The sequence below is a fragment of the Panthera tigris genome, chromosome D1 (genome assembly GCF_018350195.1).
Source record: "Panthera tigris isolate Pti1 chromosome D1, P.tigris_Pti1_mat1.1, whole genome shotgun sequence".
Taxonomy (NCBI): Eukaryota; Metazoa; Chordata; class Mammalia; order Carnivora; family Felidae; genus Panthera; species Panthera tigris.
In genome coordinates this window covers 73875487-73901281 of record NC_056669.1, presented here as the reverse complement: position 1 = coordinate 73901281, position 25795 = coordinate 73875487, and the positions used below count along the sequence as shown (strand labels likewise).

General features: G+C 37.3%; 1 protein-coding gene across 7 annotated transcripts in view; it reads left to right on the top strand.

Annotated features, from left to right (window-relative positions):
• Window positions 1-25795, top strand: part of UEVLD (UEV and lactate/malate dehyrogenase domains) — a 51540-nt gene that overhangs the window by 11150 nt on the left and 14595 nt on the right. For 3 of the 7 annotated variants that reach the window (XM_007098440.2, XM_042957363.1, XM_042957366.1), the window contains exons 3-7: window positions 1075-1140; window positions 6948-7111; window positions 10643-10778; window positions 11969-12087; window positions 15631-15733. In XM_007098440.2, the coding sequence (XP_007098502.2) occupies window positions 1075-1140; window positions 6948-7111; window positions 10643-10778; window positions 11969-12087; window positions 15631-15733 (588 nt within the window). The other 4 variants (XR_006207980.1, XR_006207981.1, XM_042957364.1 and 1 more) reach the window with 4 other exon arrangements.

Below are 25795 nucleotides of genomic sequence, written 5' to 3'. Positions count from 1 at the left end.
GCTTAGCTTGAAAAATAACAGCTTTGTGTTGACACTGAAGGTTAAGAGATAACAGCCTTGCTTTGCTCTTGTAAACTAGCCTCATACTCTTGTAAATTAGGCTTCACCAATTAAGGAAACAAAAGTTCAAAGAAAAGAGCATCAGAGGCAGGGTCAAGGAGATCCACTGGTTGCAACTTAGAGGCAGAAAGTCTAAAATAAACACCTCATTAGGCAGCTGTTTCTTTGTTCTGTTCCCAGGTGATGATAAAATGATGTGATCGGTTATAAACTCTGTACCCTGGCTGTTCGAGGCCGCACTCTTATCAAGAGTGTTGGTCCTGATGGGTCGGCCTTGCCTCTCATCGTAATAAACTTTGTTGTGACTGTCACTGGTGCCCGTAGCATTCTGTTTCAGGAGTCGTGTGGATGCAACAATATGTGACAGTTATTTGATGATGTCCCTGAGTTTCATAGTCCTAAACTTTTTTTTATATGTTTATTTTTGAGAGAGAGAAGGAGAGAGAGCACACTCTTAAGTGGGGAGGGGCAGCGAGAGGGAGATAGAGGATCTGAAGCAGGCTCTGTGCTGATAAGCAGCGAGCCTGATGCGGGGCTTGAAGTCACGAACCTCGAGATTATGACCTAAGCCAAAGTCATATGCTCAACCAGCCAAGCCACCCAGGCACCCCTATGGTCCTAAAGTTCTTAAGTATGTTTTCACATTATCACATTTGATCCTTATGACCACTTTATGATGTAGTCTTGCTTTCTTTATTTTATAGATGATGAAACTGAAGGTCAAAGGGATTCAAGTAACAGCTTCAACAGTAAAGCTGCATGTGTCTAAGTGGGGAAAGTAGGTCTAGAATCTGGAGTTTCTGTATCAAAGCTCTCTGTGCTTTCAGCTATCCTCTTGGCTTTCTAAGAAAACAGTATGTGGTAATTTCCCCTTGTCAACATAGTTACAGATGCCAAGATGATGAACCTTAAAAATTAGGTGTGCTTCTGTATGTGGGTCTGTGTGTGCGCAAACTTTCATACAGTTTTTTCTACTTTTGAGTGTACATTTTGGGGCTTTTATTTTTCTTCCAGTGTTCAAAGATAGTTCCCAGAAAGACCTGCTGAATTTCACTGGCACTATTCCTGTGATGTACCATGGTAAGTGTGGAAGCTGAGAAAATGTGGGAATTTTGTAAAAGAACATTTTAACAAGAGCTTACATTTGTTTAGTCCCATAACATTCTCTAAAGTATTTTCACATATAACATGATGTACACAGAACCTTATTGCATATAGCAGAATGCTGTCCCATTCAAGGTGGCCTAGATTAATATCAACAAATTCAATTCAGTTCAAAAAATACTTAACAAGTATCAACTATGTGCCCACTAGTCTGCTAGGTGCTGGGGTACAGAGGAGAGTAAGACATGTTGGGGAAGAAGACCTTCCTCTGCCCTGTAGTCCTTCCAGCTGGACTTAGAATCAAATTGACATAAGACAGGTTAACAGGAGAAAATCAAATTTAGTAGGTGTGCATAGTGGGGAATCCACACAGACATGAGATTCCAGGGACAGTGAGGGAGCATGAAGCTTATCTGAGCTAAGGAGAGGGGAGGGGCCTGCGGACACAAAAGGGAGAAAGACCACTAGCAAGAAGGGAAAGGAGATACTTGGAAAAACAAAGGTTGCCCTGTTACGCAGCTAAACTCTAGGTAAAGGGGAGTCTCTTTTAATAGCTCTCTTCCAGGTACAGGCTCTTCCTCCCATTGTAATTTAGGCAGTTGAGAGGGAGGAAGAAAGCTTTTCCTGAATCTGCCAAGTTTTGATTACTTTTAACTCAAAATAATCTGTGCCAAAGTGGCCCATCTTGGGGCAGCCTACCCTGGGCCCCTACACAGAGACAGGCCTGATTTTATGGACAGTTCTCTTTGCTTTCCATAGCAAAATGCAAGGATCACACCTTCTTCTCCATTACATCAATGTTTTGATCCTCTCCGTTTCCCTCTGTATGATGTCCCCATTGTATGGGTGAAACTCAGTCTTAGCCTAGTCAAGCGATTTACCTAAAACCACACCACTTGTATCAGACTGTCACTTGAAACTCCAGTAGGAAATTGGGGGCCATTAAAACTCAAAGAAGGCATCATATTTTCAAGTGATCTGCCTGCTATCAAGTGATAGCTAAGTGTTTGCCAAAAAACAAACAAACAAACAAAAAATCGCTAGTTCCCCCATTCTTAACTCTTCCTATTTGTCCAAACCTACTTCTGTCAGTGTTCGAGAGGACTAACCTTTCAGGTAGGTATTATAGGTGATTGCTTATATGGTATGATGTGAAGAAAACCAGTGAAGCTTTGGTTCTAATAGATGTCTCTGAAGGGGTGTCTGAAATCCCACCACTAAAAACCTATTTCTGGTCTATAATCCCAAGAGGGTTAATATCCCAAATCACTAATACATAGTGCTGTGTTTATAGAAAATACTTGGTAAATATTTGTTGCATGGTTGAGTTTATTTGATTACTGACTGAAGGGGCTTAGTAATAAATGAATTTGCTGGGCAGTTGAGAGAGAAGGTAACTAAAAAGGGATGAGGAAGACCTGAAAACAAATGGGGAGAGAATGGTGGAATTTGCTCCTTTACAAAAAACTCAGCACTGTATTATAGGAAGACACTGCCCAAAAGACACCAAGGAGCTGTATTTTGGGGGACTTTTTTCAAAGTAGGTATTTCATTATGGTAGTCCTAGACTGTTAACAAACCCTTCTTAATTTCTGCCCCTCCATGATCACTCACTGCGTGAGGTTCACTCATGTGTTATTCTGCCACTGTTTATGTCCCACTAGGACACCTCCTTTGGCATAGGAAATGCATAGGAATTCAGTTTGGTTTGTACTTTTTTTTTTATTTTTAAAAATTTTTTTTAACGTTTATTTTTGAGACAGAGAGAGACAGAGCATGAACGGGGGAGGGTCAGAGACAGGGAGATACAGAATCTGAAACAGGCTCCAGGCTCTGAGCTGTCAGCCCAGAGCCTGACGCGGGGCTCGAACTCACGGACTGCGAGATCATGACCTGAGCCGACGTCAGCCGCTTAACCGACTGAGCCACCCAGGCGCCCCTCAGTTTGGTTTTTATACCTAAGAATATGGTTCGAGATGGAAGTAGATGAGCAGTGAGCTGGGCTCTGCAGAAATTGCAGAATTGATTTTTATTTTCCTCCTTGTTCCTCTCCTGCCAAACTCTCAGACTCTTTTCTGGCTGCCTAGAAAACTTTGCTCAGACCTGTTCCCCATTACTTGTGTTCTGCATTTATTATGATTAGATGTTAGAGAGAGAGAGAATTATTGCCCACCCCAGTGATTGGTTGACTGATTTCATTCCCAATTCTTACCCACCCCAATGATGTCAAGGGTAATTATATATTAACAGAGGAGCTCATCAAGTGAATCACTGCTTAATAGCATTTCGGTTTCAAAGATAGTGTGAGGGGGTAACAGGAGGGCATAAATCTTATTTTAATATCATTGGTAAAATGCCCCTCATTGGCGTTCTGCATTTCCTAAAGCCGAGGAGTTATTTCATTGATCCTTAAGCTGGATCTTCCAAGGTAGTAATGGTACCGAAGTACCTTTTTTTTTTTTTTTTTTTTTTTTTTTGCAGTACACTCTTTTTTCTTTGCTTTTGAGTAGAATTATATCAACTCTTTGTGATCCGTATTAGTTACTTCCTGCTGATCAGAGGTCAGAATGTTACAATAACAGATACTAACTCCAGAATTTGTAAAATGTTACAATAATGGATACTAACTCCAGAATTATGAGGATTAAGTGAATTACCAAAAGTAAAGCTCTTGGCATAGTGCCTGGCACATAATGGATGCTTAATCCTGTATTTCTTTCAGTTCTTAGTTTTATCAGTATAATAATAATACATACTTGTGCTAAAAAAAAAAAAAAAAAAACTTAAAAATTGAGAAGGGATGAGGTTAAGCTTATAACTAACCTCCTACCCAGTCCTATTCCCCAGATGAATCTTCCATTGATATTTCCTTATGTGTATCTGCAGACATTTTCTGAATCATTTCTTATTATCTCTCCAAGATTGTGTGAAGGTTATGATGACACTTTTTATTCATCCACTGTACTTGAGAGATGTGTATCATCTTAATAAGTGATACCCATCTGAATTTTATTTACAGCTAACTTAAATTATATTTTTATGATATAATTACTTCAGATCTGAGGACTCTACCAGGATTTCTGACTCTTTGGTAATGAATTCCTGAAAGCTAACTGGGCAGGGAATGAGGCAGGGCAGTGGCTAACAGAAAAGAATGGGAAAGAAGAAAGGAAGAAGAGAGCAGAACACCAGTAGTGAAATCTTACCAATTGGACATGGGAATCAGGCTCACCAGTTGCTTTGCCAGGCATGGGCTAGTAAAATGCATGAATGCTGCTGGGGAAGAGCATTGATGGGGGCAGCAGATCCTTGATCAACTAGGAAGATACCATCAATAGACATTTCTTTCCTTTTCTTTAATGTGTGGTACTTAACACAGCGACACCATGGAGATTTGGCTCACTACTCCAGCTATATTATGTAACAAGAAAATTTGCATGGCCTAGAACAGTGGCTTTCAAATGTCTTGACTGTGACCCACAATAAGAAATACTGTACTTTTATATACATAGCTAGCATACATGCATGTGCACGCACTCATATGTGTACATGTGAGTACATGTGCATTATATGTACATGTAATGTACATATGTACATTAATATATGAAACTGCCAGGGGTGCCTGGGTGGCTCAGTCGTTTAAGCATCTGACTCTTGATTTCAGCTCAGGTCATGATCTCACAGTGTGCGGGTTTGAGCCACACATTGGGCTCTGCACTGACCATGTGGAGCCTGCTTGGGATTCTCCCTCTCCCTATCTCTCTTTCTCTCTCTCTCAAAAGTAAATTAGAAAAAAAGAAACACCATAATGCCTGTCATGTATTCTATTTTCTTTTCAATTCCATTTGAAAATATTGCTTGCAGCCCACTAAATTAATTTTGTGACCCATTTATTGCGACCACTATTTGAAAAACACTCTCTAGAGAGTATGTAACATTAGACAGAATAACTGCTTTTGGAGAAATTTGATGGTGTCTCAGTACCTGTCAGTCACTTTGTGGTGCTACAATCACATGACTTTATAATCAGAATTATCTATGGATCAGTAGCTATGCCGATAGCCAAATAGTAAATACTTAGACACTATGGTGACAGATGTTAACTAGACTTATTGTAGTGATCATCTTGCAATATGTACAAATATCAAATCATTATGTTGTACGGTGAAACTGTTATGTTATATGTCAGTTATATCTCAATTAAGAAAAATTTTTTAATACTTAGACAAAAATAGAAGAGGAGTGTTGTTCTCAGTACTGCTGATATAAAATAATAGACCCGCAAGTATTAGGGCATTTCTATAATACTGATTTGCAATCTTAGTTGCACATTAGCATTACATGGGAAGCTTTTAAAAAATGTTGTCCATACCCCATCCCATTGGATCAGAAACTGGGAGAGTGGCATAGGTGTTGGTATGTTTCCAAGTTTCTTAAGTGTTTCTAATGTGCATACAGGGTTGAGTATTGTTGTATCCTTAGAGGAAGAAACAAGATGAGAAAAGTAGCTGTCAGTGGAAGGATGATTTTCTTAGTAAGAAAAAGATTTCAGTAGAAAACAATACTTTTTTATTTATACCTGCCCTATAGTTAAACCTTCAACATGGGTTTGAAGTAAATTGCAAAAATTGCCAACCCTTCATGGTACTTACCATATGATGTACTGTTCTAAGCATCTTACATACCTCAACTAATTTCATCCTTGCAACAACCCTATGGGGTAGGAGCTATTATTACTATTTCCATTTTATAGAGGAAGGAATTGAGGCACAGACAAGTTAAATAACTGGCCTAAAATCATAGAGCTAGTAGTCGTGGGTGAAACTAGGATTTAAACGTAGGCATTCTTGGTCCCGAGCAGCCATGTTTGTAAGTATAGTGAAAGACATGCAGTAAGACTGTGAGTGCAGGAATTGACCATCAGGAGATACAATAGATAGAGCTAATGGAGTTGATCAGATTTCTAGTTTAAGTTTAGTTTTTACACTTTTATTAGGTCGTAGATTTGGGCTTCCTGGCAACCAGAGCCGTCAGAGGTTTTGGCTCTCAGTAGTCATGACATTACACGTGTGTGGTTGGAAGATCATGCACTCAAGTTCCTGTCTCTCAGTACACTGGGCAAGGTGATGCTTAAGGTTCTTTTCAGCTCTAAGTTCTATGATCTAACCCAGCTTGATGACGGTTAGTGAGTAATTTGCGGGTCAGTATCAAATGTATCCAATTCGTCTTTGTTAATTCATTAATTTTTCACGTGTTTATTCATTCACTTTTTCTTATGTATATAGGAAACCTTTATTGAGCAATCAGTATGTTGGGCCCTATACTTGGTGTGGGGAAAATAGAAATGAATAATACCTAACCCTCTGGAAGTTTACTGTGTAAAACAAAGACACAGATCTGTGGGCAAGTAACTTCAATGCAGAATAAGTATAAAAATAAAAGTGTCCACTACCTTTCAAGAAAGGTACAATAGCTCTGCTTGGGTGGGGCAAAGAGGTTACATAGAGAAGATACTGTATCCCAGACTCCTGGTACAATAGGTCCTGTAAATATTATTGAATTGAATTGGATGAGCTGGCCATTGTCTTAATTAAATTTCTTCAGATGTTATGCTGGTGCTTTAATGGGAACATGAAAATGGAGAAGTAGGCCTCGATTTATGTAAATTCTTTATATATGCACTTGACTAGACTACAGGTCTTAAGATGCCACCTAGCCGTACCATAAATATAATGTATATGCTTCATCATTATTTGAAGATGTGTTTATTTTGTCTCAAATAGGTAATACATATAACATACCAATTCGTTTGTGGATCTTGGATTCCCACCCTTTTGCTCCCCCCATTTGCTTCTTAAAGCCAACTGCAAATATGGGTGTCTCAGTTGGAAAACATGTGGATGCTCAAGGCAGAATATACTTGCCCTATCTTCAAAACTGGAGCCATGTAAGACCAATTTGGATTTTCTTGTAAAAGTTTTTATTTCTCTGGTGGTACAAATTATTTTTCTCATGGTACAAATAAGTGAATTTTCTTTTAATGGCACTCCTCATATGGTCTTTGAAAGTAATTGAACTCCCTAGAGTCACCTAGGTTCCAGAACCCCAGTGACAGACAGCAGCCTGCATGAAGCACTCTCTCCAGGTCTGGAGCCAACTATTATTTGCTCCCTCTCTTTTTATAGTTGTTTACTGCTTATAAAGCACATGAAAAGCTACTAGCAAGATATTGGGCATTATTTCCTAGTCCCTCCTTATTAGAGACTTTTATGTAATATATGTATTTATTTATAGTCTTGGGAGGGCCTGGGGGAGTCAGTTGGTTAAGTATCCGACTTTGGCTCAGGTCATGATCTCACAGTTTGTGAGTTCAAGCTCCTCATTTGGCTCTGTGCTGACAGTGCAGAGCCTGCTTGGGATTCTCTCTCTCTCCCTCTCTCTCTGCTTCTCCCTACGTGCCCGCTCTCTCTTTTGCTCTCTCAAAATAACTAAATAAAAACGTAAATAAGAAAAGAATGTATTTTTTGTTTTGCCTGTTTTTGACCTTTATGTAAATTGAATCATACTGTATATAATCTTTTATTACATGTTTTGTTTTAACTGAGCATTAAGTTTTAAAAATGCATTCACAATGATATATGTAATTAGTTTATTTGCTTTAAAGTTCTTACATTATGTAATTTTGTAATGATATATGTAACTAGTTTATTTGCTTTAAATTTCTCACATTATGTAATTTTGTTTTCTGTATTTTTCATCTACCATTATTATATTGAGCATGTCTCATATTAAACAATCTGTTCAAAATACATGGTCTTTAATTGGTTGCCTGATGATCTAGCATAAGGATATTGGCATAATATATTTACAGATTGCTCTGTTGTTAGAAATTTAATGATAAGCATCCTCAAATATAAATACATGTAAGCATAAATGTGTATACATTATAAATATTTAATAATTTCCTAATGATAAATCTCTAGGAATTCAATTACTGAATCAAAGCTTAGAAATATTTTGAAGGCTATTCTTACATATTGCCAACTTGGCCTCCAGAAGGTAGACAAAATGTATTTCTACCATCACTTGAAATCGGTGTAGAATGCCAGTTTTCCAGCACTCTTGCCCTAACCAGAAGGTATTATCATTAAAGCAAAATAAACCTTTGCTTATCTCTATATATTTACTTACAAGGATGTGCAATATGTTCTCATTTTTATAAGTAATTAAGATCTTTATGAAAGGATAATTTATAATATATTTATATATACCTAGAAAATTGTAGGGCAGGAGGACCAGAGATCCCTGAAGGAGATCAGGAATATGTTGAGTCAAGCGAGATTAGAGTAAAGGATGGTGTTAGGATTATCACTTTTTGTTTTATATACATCCTGTGAAAAAGCATGCAATTATGGACACGTTTTACTTTGTTTTTACAGTTTTCTCTATTTTTCATATATGTAAAACCTTTAAAAAGAAGAAAAAAATACAAGAAGGGATGAACACCAAGTGGTTGGTAGTAGAGTTTAGGTGCAGGAACATTGACCTTTTACTTTATGAATTTGTACATCATTTGCATTATGTCGTGATTTTATTTAATAGGATTGCCAGTTTAGTGTGATGAATAGGGCATAATAAAAATTTATCCATTGGAGGGACAAAAATGATATCTTAATGTTTAGTTGTTTGATTATTTGAGAAATTAAAGTTATTTTTCATATATTGATCACTTATGTTCCTTTTTAAAAAAATTTTTTTTAACGTTTGTTTATTTTTGAGAGAGAGAGAGTCAGAGTGTGAGTGGCAGAGGGGCAGAGAGAGAGGCAGACACAGAATCTGAAGCAGGTTCCGGGCTCCAGGCCATCAGCACAGAGCCTGATGCAGGGCTCGAACTAACGAACCGTGAGGTCATGACCTGAGCCAGAGTCAGATGCACAACCGACTGAGCCACCCAGGCGCCCCTAAGTTCCTTCTTTTTTTAATTGTTTATCGCCTTCAGCCATTTTTACCCTTCTTTCCGCCCCCCCCCCCCCCCCCCAGCTATCCTCAAACGATATTTTGACATCTGTTCCCTGTTGTGGGAATTCATCTTTCCAGTTCCCTTCTTCTGGTTTTCATTGGCATCTCTTTTCATAGTTTTGTTGTTTAATAAATACTTAGAGATAGCCCTATTAACCTAGTTGAGGTTGTATTTGATTTGGGTTCAGACACTATTGATTTCACTTTACTATTCTGAGCCTCTTTATTATAAGCTAAAACTAGTCTTTTTTTTTTTTTTTAAGCTAAAACTAGTCTTAAATTGCCCTATTTAAAAGTACTGCAGTAACTTTAAGTTCCTCACGTAGTTGGAATTATGTGATAGAATTACATAGAATTTTGGAGCTGGAAGGAATCTAGAGGCTGTCTAGGCCAAAGATTGCAGATGTTTTCCCCAAGAAATTCAGCGTGCTGTGTTAGACTTACAGAGTTTTGTTGAACAGAAAAGTGGGTTTGTTTTGCTCTTAATACGAATTTGAATGCCTGTATGTACACTCCAGTTTGTCTCAATAACCATCTCCCCAAATGTTCTTAAACTTGCCAACTTCCCACATTATGTTATCTGCTTGGTCTTTAAAGGTGTTTGAGCTTTTGATCCTAATAGCTTCATCCTCTTAATATGTAAGTAATGAATGAATCTCTCAGACTTTGGGAAATTCAATCCTTTTCAAAATAAGCAAACTGCTAAATATTTTCAATACTAATAAATATTTTACTCACAGCATATATTTGCATGCATTTGTTTCTCATGATAGCCACTTGGGATTTATTATTCATATTATATTGCTGATAACCCTGAAGCTCAGAGAGGTTAAGTGAATTTCACTAAGGTTGCTTAATAAATTAAAAGAAACAGTACTGGATTAGATAATATTTTATCAGTGTCACTTTTCTGATTTGATAATGCTTACATAGGAGAATGTCTGTTTTGTTTTTTCTTTTAGGAAATATACACTAAAGTATTTAGGGGTGAAAAGGTATCAGATCTACAATTTATTGTCAGTTTGTTCAGAAAAATATGTAGAGGGACACAGACTGAGAAAATATATGTGTTAAAATGTTAACATTTGAGTGACCTGGGTGAAGAGTATATGAAAATTCTTTGTACTATTTTTGTGACTTTTCTATAAGTCCGCAATAATTTCAAAATAAAAAGTTTAAAAAAAGACTGTTCCTGAATATAGGTACTCTGCTAGTAAGCACAGTCATGCTATTTTCCCATCTTTTGGAGAGCCGGATTAGCATTTCTCTAGTTTTCAGGTAAAAGAATTAAGTAACTTTTCAGTTAAAAGTATCATCTAATTTGTATGATAATTTTCAAAAAATAAGAGCATAATGCAACACTTTCTTTGGGTTAACTCTTTAACAATGCATAGGTTAATAAGGTAGTGTTCTTGAGCAAAATCTTTGCATCACTTTTCCCTTTGTGTGTATTCTGCAGCCTAAGTCTGTCATTGTTGGACTAATTAAAGAAATGATTGCCAAGTTTCAAGAGGAACTTCCCCTGTATTCTCTACCATCGTCTGATGAGGCACGGCAGGTAGACTTGCTAGCCTATATTGCAAAAATCACTGAAGGTTTGTATTTTTGTTAACCAGAGAGTTATGCGTTTACAATTTCTAATATCCTTTACTCTCTGCTACTTGCTTTCTTTTTCTTTAAAAAAAAATACTTATTTTGGAGCATCTGGGTGGCTCAGTCGGTGGAATGTCTGACTTCGGCTCAGGTGGTGATCTCGCTGTTGGTGGGTTCGAGCCCCGCGTCAGGCTCTGTGCTGACAGCGCAGAGCCTGGAGCCTGCTTTGGATTCTGTGTCTTCCTTCTCTCTCTGTCCCTCCCCCACTCACGCTCTGTCTCTCTCTTAAAAATAAATAAACGTTAAAAAAAAATTTTTTTTATATTTATTTCGAGAGAGAGAGAAAGCACGAGCAAGGGAAGGGCAGAGAGAGAGAGAGAGAGAGAGAGAGAGAGGGAGAGAGAGAATCTCAAGCAGGCTCCATGCTGTCAGCCCAAAGCCTGACATGGGGCTCGATCCCATGAACCATGACAACATGACCTGAGCCAAAATCAAGAATCTGACTCTAAACCCACTGAGCCATCCAGGCGCCCGCTGCTACTAGATTTCTATAAGTAAATGTATTCATGTAGCTATGTATATCTGTGTCGAATCAAAAATTTCTACACATTTATCGGTGTGTTACCATATAGTTCCAATGAATATGGTTTCTTAAAATGTAAAAGAATTACCCTTATACTGACAGATAAAATAATTTGTGTTTTGTTCCAAATCATTTGATATATATTAATGATCCCAGACTTTTTCATTATATTTTTATGTGGCTTTTTGCCTCATTCAATATATCGGACCAGAAAATCTATGATTCTCAGTGTTTCTCATTGAACAAAAAGCAAAATCCATGCTTGTAAACTTCAGTAAGGCGTTAAACATTTTTGCATTGTAGACCAGAGCAGTAAGGATCAGACTGTTTTTCAGAATTATGGAAATCCTATTTTTTAGTCTTATATAATATTTTTTTAAATGTTTGGAAAGGTTTTTTCTTTTTAAGGAGGTAGCCTCTATTTAATATAACATTTAATGAGATTCCTGTCTTGCATTTCATTTTTTCAAGTATTTTTGAGTGCTTCTTAAAGACTAGCACCATATTTTCTGTCCAAGTTATTGAAGGTTGGTGTATATGTTTTTAGATGCTAAAAAAGATTTTTGATACTATTTTAAAATTCTCATAATAATCCACTTTTATTTCTAGGTGTCTCAGACATAAATTCAAAGCACTGGGCAAATCATGAGCACAAAACAGTCAATAAAGTTACTGTGGTTGGAGGTGGAGAACTGGGAATTGCCTGCACATTAGCAATCTCAGCAAAGGTACGTAAGCACAGTGGTTATAAATCCATCTATCATATTGCTACACTTTTAAGCAGTGTGTGTTTAACATATAAGAAATAATGGCTTCATCTTGTCATGTGGGAAAACCTCACTTTGCCTTCAAATATATTTAGTAAGTTGGCAAAAAAAAAAAAAAGCTGAAAGCTCTCATCAGGGATATTGCTTCTTAATTAGTACTTAGTCACAGAATAGGCTTTAAAAAAGTGACTTGAACAATCGGCTCATCATCCTATCCAAGGGAAACCTCAAAGTGACATTTATCCCACTTAGTCACAAATTCCTTTGTGTTTTCTGAGTCATGCCGCTTTAATTAAACTCTTATTTAATATAATACTTAATTTTAGCTTTTTCTAAAATTAACATTTTTTTCTTGAAGATTGCCTTTTCTGGTGTAATAACTCCACTTTCTCTTAGGATCGTAGTTTCTGAGTGGATATTTTACACTAGTTTGCAATTTGTTTATTTTTCCATCACTCCTTTTTACTAGATCTTTGGTATATAAATTATTTGCAGAAAGGCTTACATTCCCTTCCAGAGAGGTTCAGAAGACGCTCCAGGGTCCCAGTAGCATGGTAACAGCGTGTCTGTCATTTCAAGATGTAGCCCACAGAATAGCTGTCCCTCTCTGTTTATTTGGTAGCTGGAGTTTCATTTTTTCTTTTCTATTAAAATTTGATTGTTTGCCATCTAAATTCTTCCCTTCTTATTTCAGACTCACATGTCTTGGAGATAGGTTCTACTTTAGCAAGTAATTAAAGTGTATCCAGGGAGCTAGAAAATTTTAAAAGCTGGCTGCACAGAATAACATATGCTAACTTTTGACTTCGTTTCATCTCCACCCTCCATGTGAATACACTATTCCCTCTTAATTGGAATTGGAATTTGAATTGTTTTCAGTTCTTTTGTTACTAAACAGAATGCTTCCATAAACATTGCCTTACAAGTTGCTTATTTTCTCCTCTGAATTTTCTTTTAGGTACACATAGTCTCAAAAACAGTACTAGTGAGTCAGGGCACGAATGGTCTTTGTGGGACTTAACTACATATTGCTAGATTGCGCTTCAGAAAGGCAGAACTAATTTATGCTGCTGATAACAGTGTGCACATCAACCTGATTTTTGACATTCCTAGCAGTACTGAGTTTTATCAATTTTATTTGGTTTTGGTAAGTACAAGAAGGTCCCTTAAAGTCATGTTCCTTCAGCTGTTAGAAGAGTCTCACTATCAGTATTCCTTTGTCTGTAAGCTGTCTAAATGGAAGTCTTTTCCCATTTTTCTTTATAAACATTAATATTTGGATACAAGGTACAATATATAAAATATTATGATACAATAGTGTCATAATAGTGTCGGTTGTGGTGGTAGCAGCGGTAACTAGCGTTTACTGAATGCTTATTAAGTGCCAGGCACTCAGCTAAACACTTGACTTATTTTTACAACAGCCTTGTGGGTTAGATGTTATGGTTACTGCCAATTTACAAATGAAGGCAGAGGGAGATTACGCAGCTTGCCCAAAGTCACACTGTTAATAAATGGGGGCAGGATTTGAAGTGAAGCAGTCTTATTTATAGAGCCTGTATTCTAAATCTTTACTGTCAGCATGTGACTTTCAGACCCGCAGCATTGGCAACATCTGAGATCTTCTTAGAATTACATTATCTCAGGCCCCACCCCAGACCTATGGAAGTAAATCTGCATTTAACAACCCCCCCCCCCATGTCCATGTGCTGCACTGATCTACTGAATGCTGATCCCTTAAGGCTTGGGAAGTTCTTCTCTAAACCATTATGTTATACTGCTGTTGTTTACCATTATTGCAATAATGCCATAATAATGCTATAATAATATAACAATACCATTATTGCTGTTGTTGTTACTGATGGACATTTAAGTTGTGTCTTGTCTTTTGAAAACCTTATACATGGGGTGCCCGGGTGGCTCAGTCGTTTAAGCGTCCAGCTTCAGCTTGGGTCATGATCTCACCATTCATGGGTTTGGGCCCCGTGTCAGGCTCTGGCTGACAGCTCAGAGCCTGGAGCCTGCTCAGATTCTGTGTCTCCTTCTCTCTCGGCCCCTCTTCTGCTTGCTCTCTCTCTCTCTCAAAAATAAATAAACATTAAAAAAAAAAAAGAAAACCTTATACATAATGTATCCTTTTACACATGTACTAATAAACTTGTTGGATAATTTCTATAAATGAGATAGATGGATTAAATGAATTACTATGTTTTTAAATTTTGATAGAACTTGTCAAATTATCCTCCATATCAATTATACCAGTTTATTCTCATACCCACAGTGTGTGAGGATGCCTGTTTTCCCCACACTTTTGATGCTTAACTTTTGGATCTTTGCATGTCTCATAAATGAAGATGGTAACTCATAGTTTTGTTTCTTTCTTTTTTTTTTTTTACATTCATCTTATGAGTGTGGCTGACAATAATGAAATTAGTAGGTACAGTTTAGAAAGGACTGCTCTCTGCCAGCTCTGTGTCACAGAATTAATCTTCATAACCCCATGAAGTAAGGCCAAGTTCAGTGACTTGCCCAGTGTGACAGAGCTAATGAGTACTGTTGCTTTTCTTTTGTCCTTTCTGCTTGATAGTCTGCTGGATCCCTGGGTACTCTTGCTTCTGCACTCTAATATAGGAAAGATCCTCAAACCGCTTACCACGTGAGAAAAAGACCTTTCACAAAGGTAACCTGATTCTGAGGAGTTTCTATGCCATCATTTACATGGTACCCAGGGAGCCATTGACAAGCATATGTAGTGTTTTCCTTTTCCTTCTTTCTTTTTTTTTTTTTTTTTAATATTATTTTTGGGAAGGCGCAAGTGTGGGAGGCACAGAGAGAGAGGGACAGAGGATCCAAAGTGGGCTCTGAGCTGACAGCAGCAACACCGATGTGAGGCTTGAATTCACGAACCACAAGATCATGACCTGAGCTGAAATTGGATGCTCAACTGACTGAGCCACCCAGGTGCTCCTGGACTGTTTTCCACAAGATTTCTGAGGAGAGTTCTACATGATAATAGGATTTTATTTTAGATATATGGCTATTACCCTTTTTTTTTTTTAAAGAGAAACTTGGCATTAGTATTGACTTTCATGCTAGAAATGAGGCGCTAAAATAGACCCAAAAATCACTCTTAAGTACTTTCAGAATGGAAATTGTGACATCAAAATGAAAACATAAACTCAAGAACGACAGCAAATATATTGAGTGCACCAAGTCATCTTTATTACGCATTGTTCCATCAAAGGAAACCTGCCGTCTGTGACCTCTTAGTTAAGTCCTGCTAGATCCCAGTTTTCAGTCAAGCCTAAAGGATTACATTACTCAAGTTCATAGTAATTTCTTGCTTACAAGTCCCTTTTATTGCTGTCGTGTTATCTTTCCTTCATGAGAGAGCATTTTAGGCCCATGCATTCTCCTTTAGCTTCACTTCTAAATGAACTGAAATTGAGTAACTGGCTGTGTTTGTGTAATGCTGTATGTTCTTTTTGTTATTGTACTGTACAGGGCATTGCAGACAGACTGGTCCTCTTGGACCTCTCAGAAGAGACGAAAGGAGGAGTGATGGACCTTGACATCTTTAACCTGCCTAATGTGGAGATCAGCAAAGGTCTGGTTATTCTGCTTAATAGATCTTTGCCTCATTTGCTCTCGTATTTGAGTCCTAGAATTGTTTTAGTATTTATATTTTTTAGAACAGTTTTAAGTTCACAACAACATTGAACAAAAAGTTTCCTGTATATCCCTTACCCCCACACATGGGAAGGCTCCCCTGTTATCAAGGTCCCCCACCAGAATGGCACAATTGATAAGCCTACCTTGATACATCATTATCATCCCAAATCTGTAGTTTACATAAAGGTTCACTCTTGGTGTTGTGCTTTCTGTGGATACGGACAAATCTATAATGACATGTATTTACCATTATAGTATTTTTCACTACCCCCAAAATCCTCTGTGCCTTGAGTCTTAGAATTTTAATGCTAAAAAGCACATTAAGGGGCGCCTGGGTGGCTCAGTCGGTTGAGGGTCCGACTTCGGCTCAGGTCATGATCTTGTGGTCCGTGAGTTCGAGCCCCACGTCGGGCTCTGTGCTGACAGCTCAGAGCCTGGAGCCTGCTTCGGATTCTGTTGTCTCCCTCTCTCTCTGCCCCTCCCCTGCTCTTGTTCTGTCTCTCTCTGTCAAAAATAAATAAACATTAAAAAGAAATTTTAAAAAGCACATTAAGGTTCATCTAGTCGAAGCTCCTCATTTTACATATTGGAAAACTAAGATTCACATAAATGAAATGACTTACCCTAATTCATACAGAGATTGTAATTGATTAAATTAAAAAGAATTCAGATGAGCAAATAGCATTCTGATTGGTCAGAAGGATTTATTCTGTCTTTGTCTTATACTACAGTATAAATTTGTTTTCTTTGATTGCTTCCATTCTCATAATATATTGGTTAAGAGCACTGGATTTAGAGTTAGACAGATAGGAGTTTGCATCCTAGCTCTGCCACATCATAGTTCTGACATTTTTCAGGTTATATAACCTCTCAAAGTTCAGTTTTATCATCTGTAGAGTGAGAATAATACCTACCGCTTGGCATATGGGAAAGTGTTCAACCAAGATTTTAAAAAAATTCACATCACTTTCACTAAAAATATATTGTTAAAATAAGTTTTAATAAGAACAAAAGGATTTTGTATCATTAATAAATAAATTTTTAAATGTTAGGAAAGTGTTTTATCTCATCTTTTTTATTTAAAAATTTATTTTATAACATACATGATGTATTTGTGCAGACATATATGTAGGTAAATACCATATTTGGGGATGTGGGCTTAAAAAACATTTTTTTTTTAATGTTTATTTATTTTTGAGAGAGACAGAGACAGAATGCGAGTGGGTTGGGACAGAGAGAGAGGGAGACACAGAATCCGAAACAGGCTCCAGGCTTTGAGCTGTCAGCACAGAGCCCGACATGGGGCTCGAACTCACGAGCTGAAGTTGGACCCTCAACCAACTGAGCCACCCAGGCGCCCCAAAAATATTTTTTTACTAGAGATGCATGATCAAAAAATTTGGTAGACCAGGATATAGCCAAAGTCAAGTTGTAATATGTTATAATTGTTTGGCTTTCCTTGACAATATTTAAAAAAAAAAAACAAAACTCAAGATTGTGTCACAAGCCTGAATGTACTTAAGAACAACAGCGGGTGAGAAAAGTTGAAATTATACCTACAGGTTATAAAAATTGGGTGTATTAGTTGGAGTAAGCCTCTGGATCTCTGTATAGGGTACAACGAGTTCATTTTCCTTCTCTGGAAAGAGTGCAGTATTTGCATTACTGATCCTTTTGTAGGCTTCATATAGAGGATCCCTTGGGGAGCTGGAAATTCTCTGTCATTTCCAAGTACTAAAGTTCTTCAGGGACCTCTTAACTCTTCCAAATCACTTCAGGAGACTTTAATACATGGACCCTAGAGGTTGTGAGGCCTTTTAGGACCTCACAATTGTTTCTTCCTGTGTGTCTCATTAACCATCAATTACAATTGTTTCACATAATTGAAAGGATAGAATCCTCGGAGGAGATGTATAGTGTGTGGTGTTTGCCACCAAGTAGGGAATGTCAAATGAGCCCACACCATCTTGGGGACAACTTTCATGTTCCCCTTGTTAATTTGGTTATATATTCCTGATAACACTGAATTTAATCACTATTACATGAAGAATTTTAAATATAATGTTAACTAACATCTCATAAATACATTCCATAATATGGAGAGAAGTATATTAATAATTTTGGGAAATTAAAGTCAATAGTTTGGAAATTTGAGGAATGCTCCATCATGGCAGGTATCGATGACTGCAACCGGCCATCCTAGAGTTGTGCTTTGGCTCCATTTGGACTTTTTCAAAATAGCTATTAAAACATTTGGAGGAGGAATACACATATAACCAGGTGAGCATGCAAATACATATGCATATATACACAAACAGTTATGCTTGTGTATGCGTAGACTAACTCTGGAGAAATACAGAGAAATTATTAAGAGTCGTTGCTTCAGGAGTCAGATGGGAAACTGTTCTGCACTTGTTTTAATATTTTCATTCCTTTATTTTTATTTTGTGCTGAAATACATATAACGTAAAATTTATCGATAGTGACATTTAGGGCATTCATAGTGTTCCACAGCCATTACCACTATCTAGTTCTAGAACATTTTCATCGTCTCAAAAGGAAACCGTGTACACATTAAGCAATCACTCCCCATTTTCCCTCTCCCCAGGCTCTGGCAGCCGTCAGTCTGCTATGTGGATTTGCCTATTCTAAATATTTCGTATAAATGGAATCATACAATATGTGGCCTTTTGTATTTCGTTTCTTTCACTTAACATAATGTTTTCAAAATTCATCCACATCGTAGCATGTATCAGTACATCATTCTTTATATGGCTGAATAATACTCCATGGTATGGATGTACCACATTTTATTTGTCTGTTGTTATCAGTCGATGGACCTTTGGGCTGCATCTTTTTGCTGTTGTGAATAGTGCTGCAGTGAAAGTTTATGTACAAGTTTTTGTTTGAATAACTGTTTTCACTTGTTTTAGGTATAACCCAGAAGTAGAACTGCTGGCTCGTGGCAATTCTGTGTTTAAATTATTGGTGAATTAATCGTATGCTTTCAAAGATCTTTATTAACAGCACATGTAGATCTAAATAGCTCTATTTCTTTGAATAGCTTCATAATATTTTGTCAGATGGGTATCTGTCTCCTGTTGGGAGATATTTAGTTTGTTTTTGTGGGGGTTTTTTGTGCTTACAAATAATAGTGAAGAGAACATTGTAATGCAAAAATTTTAGTGTACTTCCCTAACTAGCTGGATAAAGTAGAATTACTGGGTCAAAAGATACGTGTTTTTAAAATTTATATTGCTAAAATTGTTCCCCAAAAAGTTGTACCAATTAATACTCTGATCAACAGTATATAAGTACTCCTTTTTCCTTTCTCTTGATTACTTTTATCCTATATTAAATATAGCTAATTGGATCATTGTCCTATATTTTGATCATGGTTATTATGTTTATTATATTATCATGTTTACTATTAGTTTATCTGTTATCTCTTAATAATAATAGTTGCCATTTTTTAAGGAATCAGTAATATATGCTAGATACTTTACATATATTCACACACTGTTACTTTTCTTATTTTATTTATTTAAAAATTTTTTTAAATTTTTATTTTTGAGACGGAGACAGAGCATGAGTGGGGGAGGGGCAGAGAGAGAGGGAGACACAGAATCTGAAACAGGCTCAAGGCTCTGAGCTGTCAGCCCAGAGCCCAATGTGAGGCTCGAACCCATGACCTGAGTCAAAGTTGGACGCTTAACCGACTGAGCCACCCAGGTGCCCCATTCTTACTTTATTTTATAGGTGACTCAGAGAGATTGTGGCTTAGGACATGCAGTTAGTAAGAGGCTAAATTTAGGATTTCAATTGTAAGTTTGTTACCAGTTTTACATGATTCACTCCAGAAATAGTCTGTGTATATACAAACATAAATGTTTGTGTGTATGGATATATGCATGCTTATGCATGGAGAAAAAAGTGTTCAGTAGTTGTAAATTTAAAAATAATGTGTTGTTGGGGCACCTGGGTGGCTCAGTTGGTTAAACATCTGACTCTTGATTTTAGCTGAGGTCATGATTTCACAGTTTGGTTTGTAGGATGGGATCAAGCCCCATGTTGGGCTCTGTGCTGACTGCATGGGGCCTGTTTGGGATTCTTTCTCTCTCTCTCTCTCTCTCTCTCTCTCTCTCTCTCTCTCTCTGTCTGCCCCTCCCCCACTCATGCATGTGTGCATACTCTCTCAAAATAAAAAACATTTAAAAATAAATAAAAAATAAAGTGTTGTTGACATATGCAGTAAAGCAAAATATGCTCAATAGCCAGTGGTTCGTAAAACATGGCTTGTGGGCTAATCTCTTATATCAGAACCACCTTAAAATTACAGATGCCTGGCGTCCACCCTAGGCTATGGATCCCGAATTTCTAGGAGTGGAGCCTGGGAATCTACATTTTAGATAAGTAGCTCAGGTAATTCTTATACTCATTAAAGTGTTCTAAAAGTTATAAGTAGTGACATTATTGCAGATTGTGGAATCAGCACAGGGGACTACGACCAGCATTTGATAAAAATTAACTAGAATAGAAAATATCAGAGTAGTATTAAGGGTATTTTCTGTAATGTTTTTGCTTTGTATATATACATATGCATATATTATGTCTTGGGTTGCAATAGAAAACGTATTTCATAGCATGTCCATCTCATGGCATGGGTCACAATCAAATTTTTGAAATTCACTGTATTGAAATAAAGAATCTTGACTGAAGCCCTTTTTTTGCCTCCTTTCACCCTTTACACTTACCTCAGATAAATACTTCTTCATTAGCCTCAACATGCCCTTCATACTTAACCTTGAGTCACCTTTTCTCTGGGAAACCTTCCAGAGTAATCCTAATGCCAAATCACTTATTACTCTTCATGATTTTAGTATTGATATTGAAATTTATGTTGTATCATTTTTTTCTCTTCCTGAGACATTTTATCAATAGATATACCTTTTATTTTTAAGAAAAGCCTCCCTAAAGATAGAGATGTGGCATAACGTACTTAGTTCATGGCTTTAGTTTGCCACATATAGTAAATCTTAGAAAGTTTCAGTGTTGTTTCTATAGCTCCAAACCCAGACCACTGTGGAAGTAATTGTTAAAGGCACTCACTTGAACTGAGCAGTGATTTCCTACCTTATTTTTTAATAGGAGTATTCTTGTATAACATTAAAAAAAAAAAAGTCTACCTCTATTCATCAGACAAAAATATCCCTTCCAGTCATTGACTGAAATAATGCCCAAAGCTACTGAGAAGTCATTCTTTGGTAGTTCCCTCCCCTGCCAACATAGGAAGATTTTTAGTAGCTATCAACTTAACACAATTTCTAAATTAAGGGTCATCATCATTTCTAAAATTTTGTGTCCTAGAGAAAAATAATTTGAAAGGAACATATTTTTATGTAATTTTTATTACAGTTAGAATGGTTTAGCAATATACCAGAGAAATGAAAATATTTGTACTGTCTCCAGTATATTCAGACTGATATACTAAGCTAGAATACTTCAGTGAGGTCTCCACAGCATTTGGACATTGTTATTTGATTGATTTTCCATGGTTTTGAATAAAATAATTCAGCAGTGGTTTAAAATCAATGTGTATTGGGGCGCCTGGGTGGCTCAGTCGGTTAAGCGTCCGACTTCGGCTCAGGTCATGATCTCACAGTCTGTGAGTTCGAGCCCCGCGTTGGGCTCTGTGCTGACAGCTCAGAGCCTGGAGCCCGTTTCAGATTCTGTGTCTCCCTCTCTCTCTGCCCCTCTCCTGTTCATGCTCTGTCTCTGTCTCAAAAATAAACATTAAAAAAAATAATAAATAAATAAATAAAAAAGTAAAATCAATGTGTATTTCATTCATCAACATCATCCTCATAATCTGAGAACAGTGGTATATCGGAGCATGAAATATTTGCTGGGTCTTTTGACATGCTTGATGATGGATTGATATCCCCTACTATAACTAAACAAGCACTGGTCTAGGGCCTGTTGTTTGGGAACCAGTGGCTTGGCAGGAAGGATGTAGTTTTTCTGGGCTACCTATGCAGCTGGGATAGAGGTAAGAGGTTTCTGTCCTGGAGGTCCAGATGCACCCCTGACCCAGGAGGAAACATCACTACGCTAATTAAGTAAGTGGTATAAAGTTAGGATTTGGAGCAGGCAATCTCACTCTGAAGCCCTCCATTCTAACCCTTGAGCCCTACTGTATTATATCTAGGGCAAGGACAATATGTCATTAACCTTGTGTTCTTAGGGCCTTGTATAATTATGCTTGGCATGACAGGAACCTTAGCAGAGGTATATTGAACTAATTGTTATTGAATAAACTTTTATTATGATCCTTAACCTTGTAAATGATATCATATCTTCACATAATTATGCTTAAGGTCCTTAACTTTCTTTACGACTGTACAATCTTTTTTCCCCATATTAAGTCAGCAACTTCTTTTAAACTTAATTTTATTTTTTATTTAAGTATAATTAACATACAGTGTTACATTAGTTTCACGTGTACAATATAGTGGTTCAACAATTCTATACATTTTTTAGTGTTCCTCAAGATAAGCTTACTCTTAACCACATTCACCTACTCTTACATCAAGATAAGCTTACTCTTAACCTACTTCACCGATTCCATCCACCGATCTCTGCTCTGGTAACCCTCTGTTTGTTCTTTGTAGTTAAGAGTATGATTTTTTTGTTTCTTTTCTTTGTTCATTTGCTTTGTTTCTTCAATTCTACATTTATCTTTCTCTGACTTATTTCACTTAGTATTATACCCTGTAAGTCCATCCATGTTATAAATGGCACGATTTCATCCTTTTATATAGCTGAGTGATATTCTATTGTGTGTGTGTTGTGTATATGTATGTGTGTGTGTATATATATGTGTGTGTGTATATGTATATATGTATACGTATATATGTGTGTATATATATGCATATATGTATATGTACATATGTATATGTATAGACACACACACACACACATATATATACAATCTTTATCCATTCATCTATTGATGGACACTTGAGTTGCTTCATGTCTTGACTACTGTAAATAATGCTGCAATAAATATAGATCCTTTTGAATTAGTGTTTTCTTTTTCTTTGGGTAAATACCTAGTGGTGGAATTACTAGATCATATGGTAAGTTTATTTTTAACTTTTTTGAGGAAGCTCCATACTAATTTTCCACAGTGACTGCACCAGTTCACATTCCCACCAACACTGAATGAGGGTTCCTTTTTTCTCCATGTCCTTGCGATGCTTATTATTTCTCATCTTTTTTATTTTAACCATTCTGACAAGTGCAAAGTAATATCTCTTTGTGGTTTTAATTTGCGTTTCCCTGCTGATGAGCAATGTTGAGCATCTCTTCATGTGTCTTGTTGGCCATCTGTATGTCTTCTTTGGAAAAATGTCTATTCTTGTCCTCTCCCTATTAATTGGATTGATGTGTTTTTTTTGGTGTCGAGTTGCATAAATTCTTAACGTGTATTTATTTTTGAGGGAGAGAGAGAGAGTGAGCAGGGGAGGGGCAGAGAGAAGAGGGAGACACGGAATCTGAGGCTGTCGACACAGAACCCTATGTGGGGCTTGAACTCATGAACCGTGAGATCATGACCTGAGCCAAAGTTGAACGCTTAACTGACTGAGCCACCCAGGTGCCCCAAGTTGCATAAATTCTTTATATATTTTGGATATTAATGCTTTATCAGTTACATCATTTACAAATATCTTCTCCCATTCAGTAGGTTGCCTTTTTGTTTTGTTTTGTTGGTCATTTTCTTCACTGTGCAGAAACTTTTTATTTCGGTGTAGACCCAATAGCTTAATTTTGCTTTTGTTTCTCTTACTAGAAGAGATCTATCTAGAAAAATGTATCTGTGGCTGTTGTCAAAGAAATTACTGCTTATGTTTTCTTCTAGGAATTTTATGGTTTTATGTCTCACATTTAGGTCTTTAGTCCATTTAAAAAGGTTTTTTTAAGTTTATTTTGAGAGAGACAGAGATAGCACAAGTGGGGGAGGGGCAGAGAGAGAGGGAGAGAAAGAATCTCAAGCAGGCTCCGTGCTGCCGTGCAGAGCCTGACACGGGGCTTGAACTCACAAAACTGATTTCGTGACTTGGGCTGAAACCAAGAGTCAGACGCTTAACCAACTGAGCCACCCAGGCACCCCTGGTCTTTAATGCATTTTAAGTTTGTTTTTCTGTATGGTATAATAAAAGGGTCCAGGGGTGCCCTGGGGGCATGTAGCTGTTGCTAAGTATCTAGATCTTGGAGATGGAAAGATAAGTAAGACACAAACAGTGCCTGCTCTCACAGAGCTCATAACATGTTTAATGTAGTAGACAGTTAAACAGATATCTACCTAGCATGTGGTGAGTGAAGTGAGAAACATTCCAGCTAGAAAGAATTTGAGGGGCGCTTGGGTGCCTCAGTCGGTTAAGCATCCGATTCTTGGTTTTGGCTCAGGTCACGATCTCATGGTTTGTGAGTTTGAGCCCTGTGTCAGGCTCTGGACTGACAGCACGGAATCTGCTTGGGATTCTCTGTCACCCTCTCTCTCTGCCCTTCCCTGGCTCATGTGCATGCTGTCTCTCAAAAATAAATAAATAAATATAAAAAAAGAAAGAAAGAATTTGAGTAAAGTTCTTATCGGGAAAGTGAGAGAAACATGGTGGGGAAGAATAGGGACCAATTCTACTTAAGCCAAAGGTCTACCTAGGAGAGTACAAGAAATACTAGCTTCTAGGCTCAAAGGAAGAGAATAAAAGGCCTGGGAGCTTAGGAAACCTTATGGAGTAGGAAGCCTTTCTTGTACTTTTGAAATCCTTTTAGACAGCTACTACTTTATTTATTCATGAGGCAACCTTGAGGGCAAGGGTATATGTATCATTCAAAGTAGAGAAAGCTAAAGGGGGAAAGAAGATAAAATGATCCTCGCAAAATAGGTTGGGACCAAATTGTAAGATCATAAATTGAACTGTTCACTGGTAATTTGGTAATATGGACAAGTCACCTAATCTCTGTAAACATCAGTTTCCTCGTCTTTATGAGGGTTTGGGGCTCAGTTTCTAAACATAGCATGGTGCTTAACAGTACTCTACAGCCAGGCTGCCTGGGCTTGAATTCTGGGTCTGACACTTGCTAGCTCTACAACTGAGTAAATTACTCATCTGTGCCTCATATTCCTTGTCTGCAAAATGGGGGCTATGACCCCATAGTGTGTTGTAGATTAGATTAAATGAGTAAATACATAGAAAGCTCTGAGAATAGTACCTGGCATATAGAAGTGGTCTGGAAGTGTTAACTATATACCTTCCAACTCTTGAGGTTTTGACTCATCACCAGGTATCTACTCTAAATACTAGAACAGGAACTCCAACAGGAATTCCAACAGGAATTATTTAAGAGTACTCATGAAGAACCATCATTAAAATCCAGGACTCAGCTTTTGGATCTCCTATCCCCACGACAGCATCAGAATAGGAGCTAAACTTGGAAAGTACATTTCCCAGAGGATATATTGCACAAGTGTTTCCTTCTGAAACTGGTTTAGAGAGATGGCCGTAGGGGCTTAATTAAGAATATAAACACTGGAATCTACTCCTTGTCTCCCTGGGATGCTAATATTAATTTACAAATGTTGACTAATGCCATCTACTGTGTTATTTTTCTGTTGTCTCTGATGCTGATAAAGTCTGGCCGCTGTTTTGACATGTACTTAACTATAGAGCACATTGTGTAATAGAGAGTAATGTAGTTGTAAAATTGCATGTTGTGTGCTTCAGGATCAGAGGAGCGAACTCTAGAGAACAGCTTTTCTTAAGTCGTAACAGTTGCTTACCTAGTCCCATTGAAAGAGGAACCTAAAACCAAGGATACTGGCTTCAGTATAAGGAAAAGTCTGTAAAAAATGAGCTAAGACATTTTACCTTGATTTAAAGATTTTCTGACCATGTTTTTCCTCTTTCGAGTAGAATCCTTCATAAGTAAAACA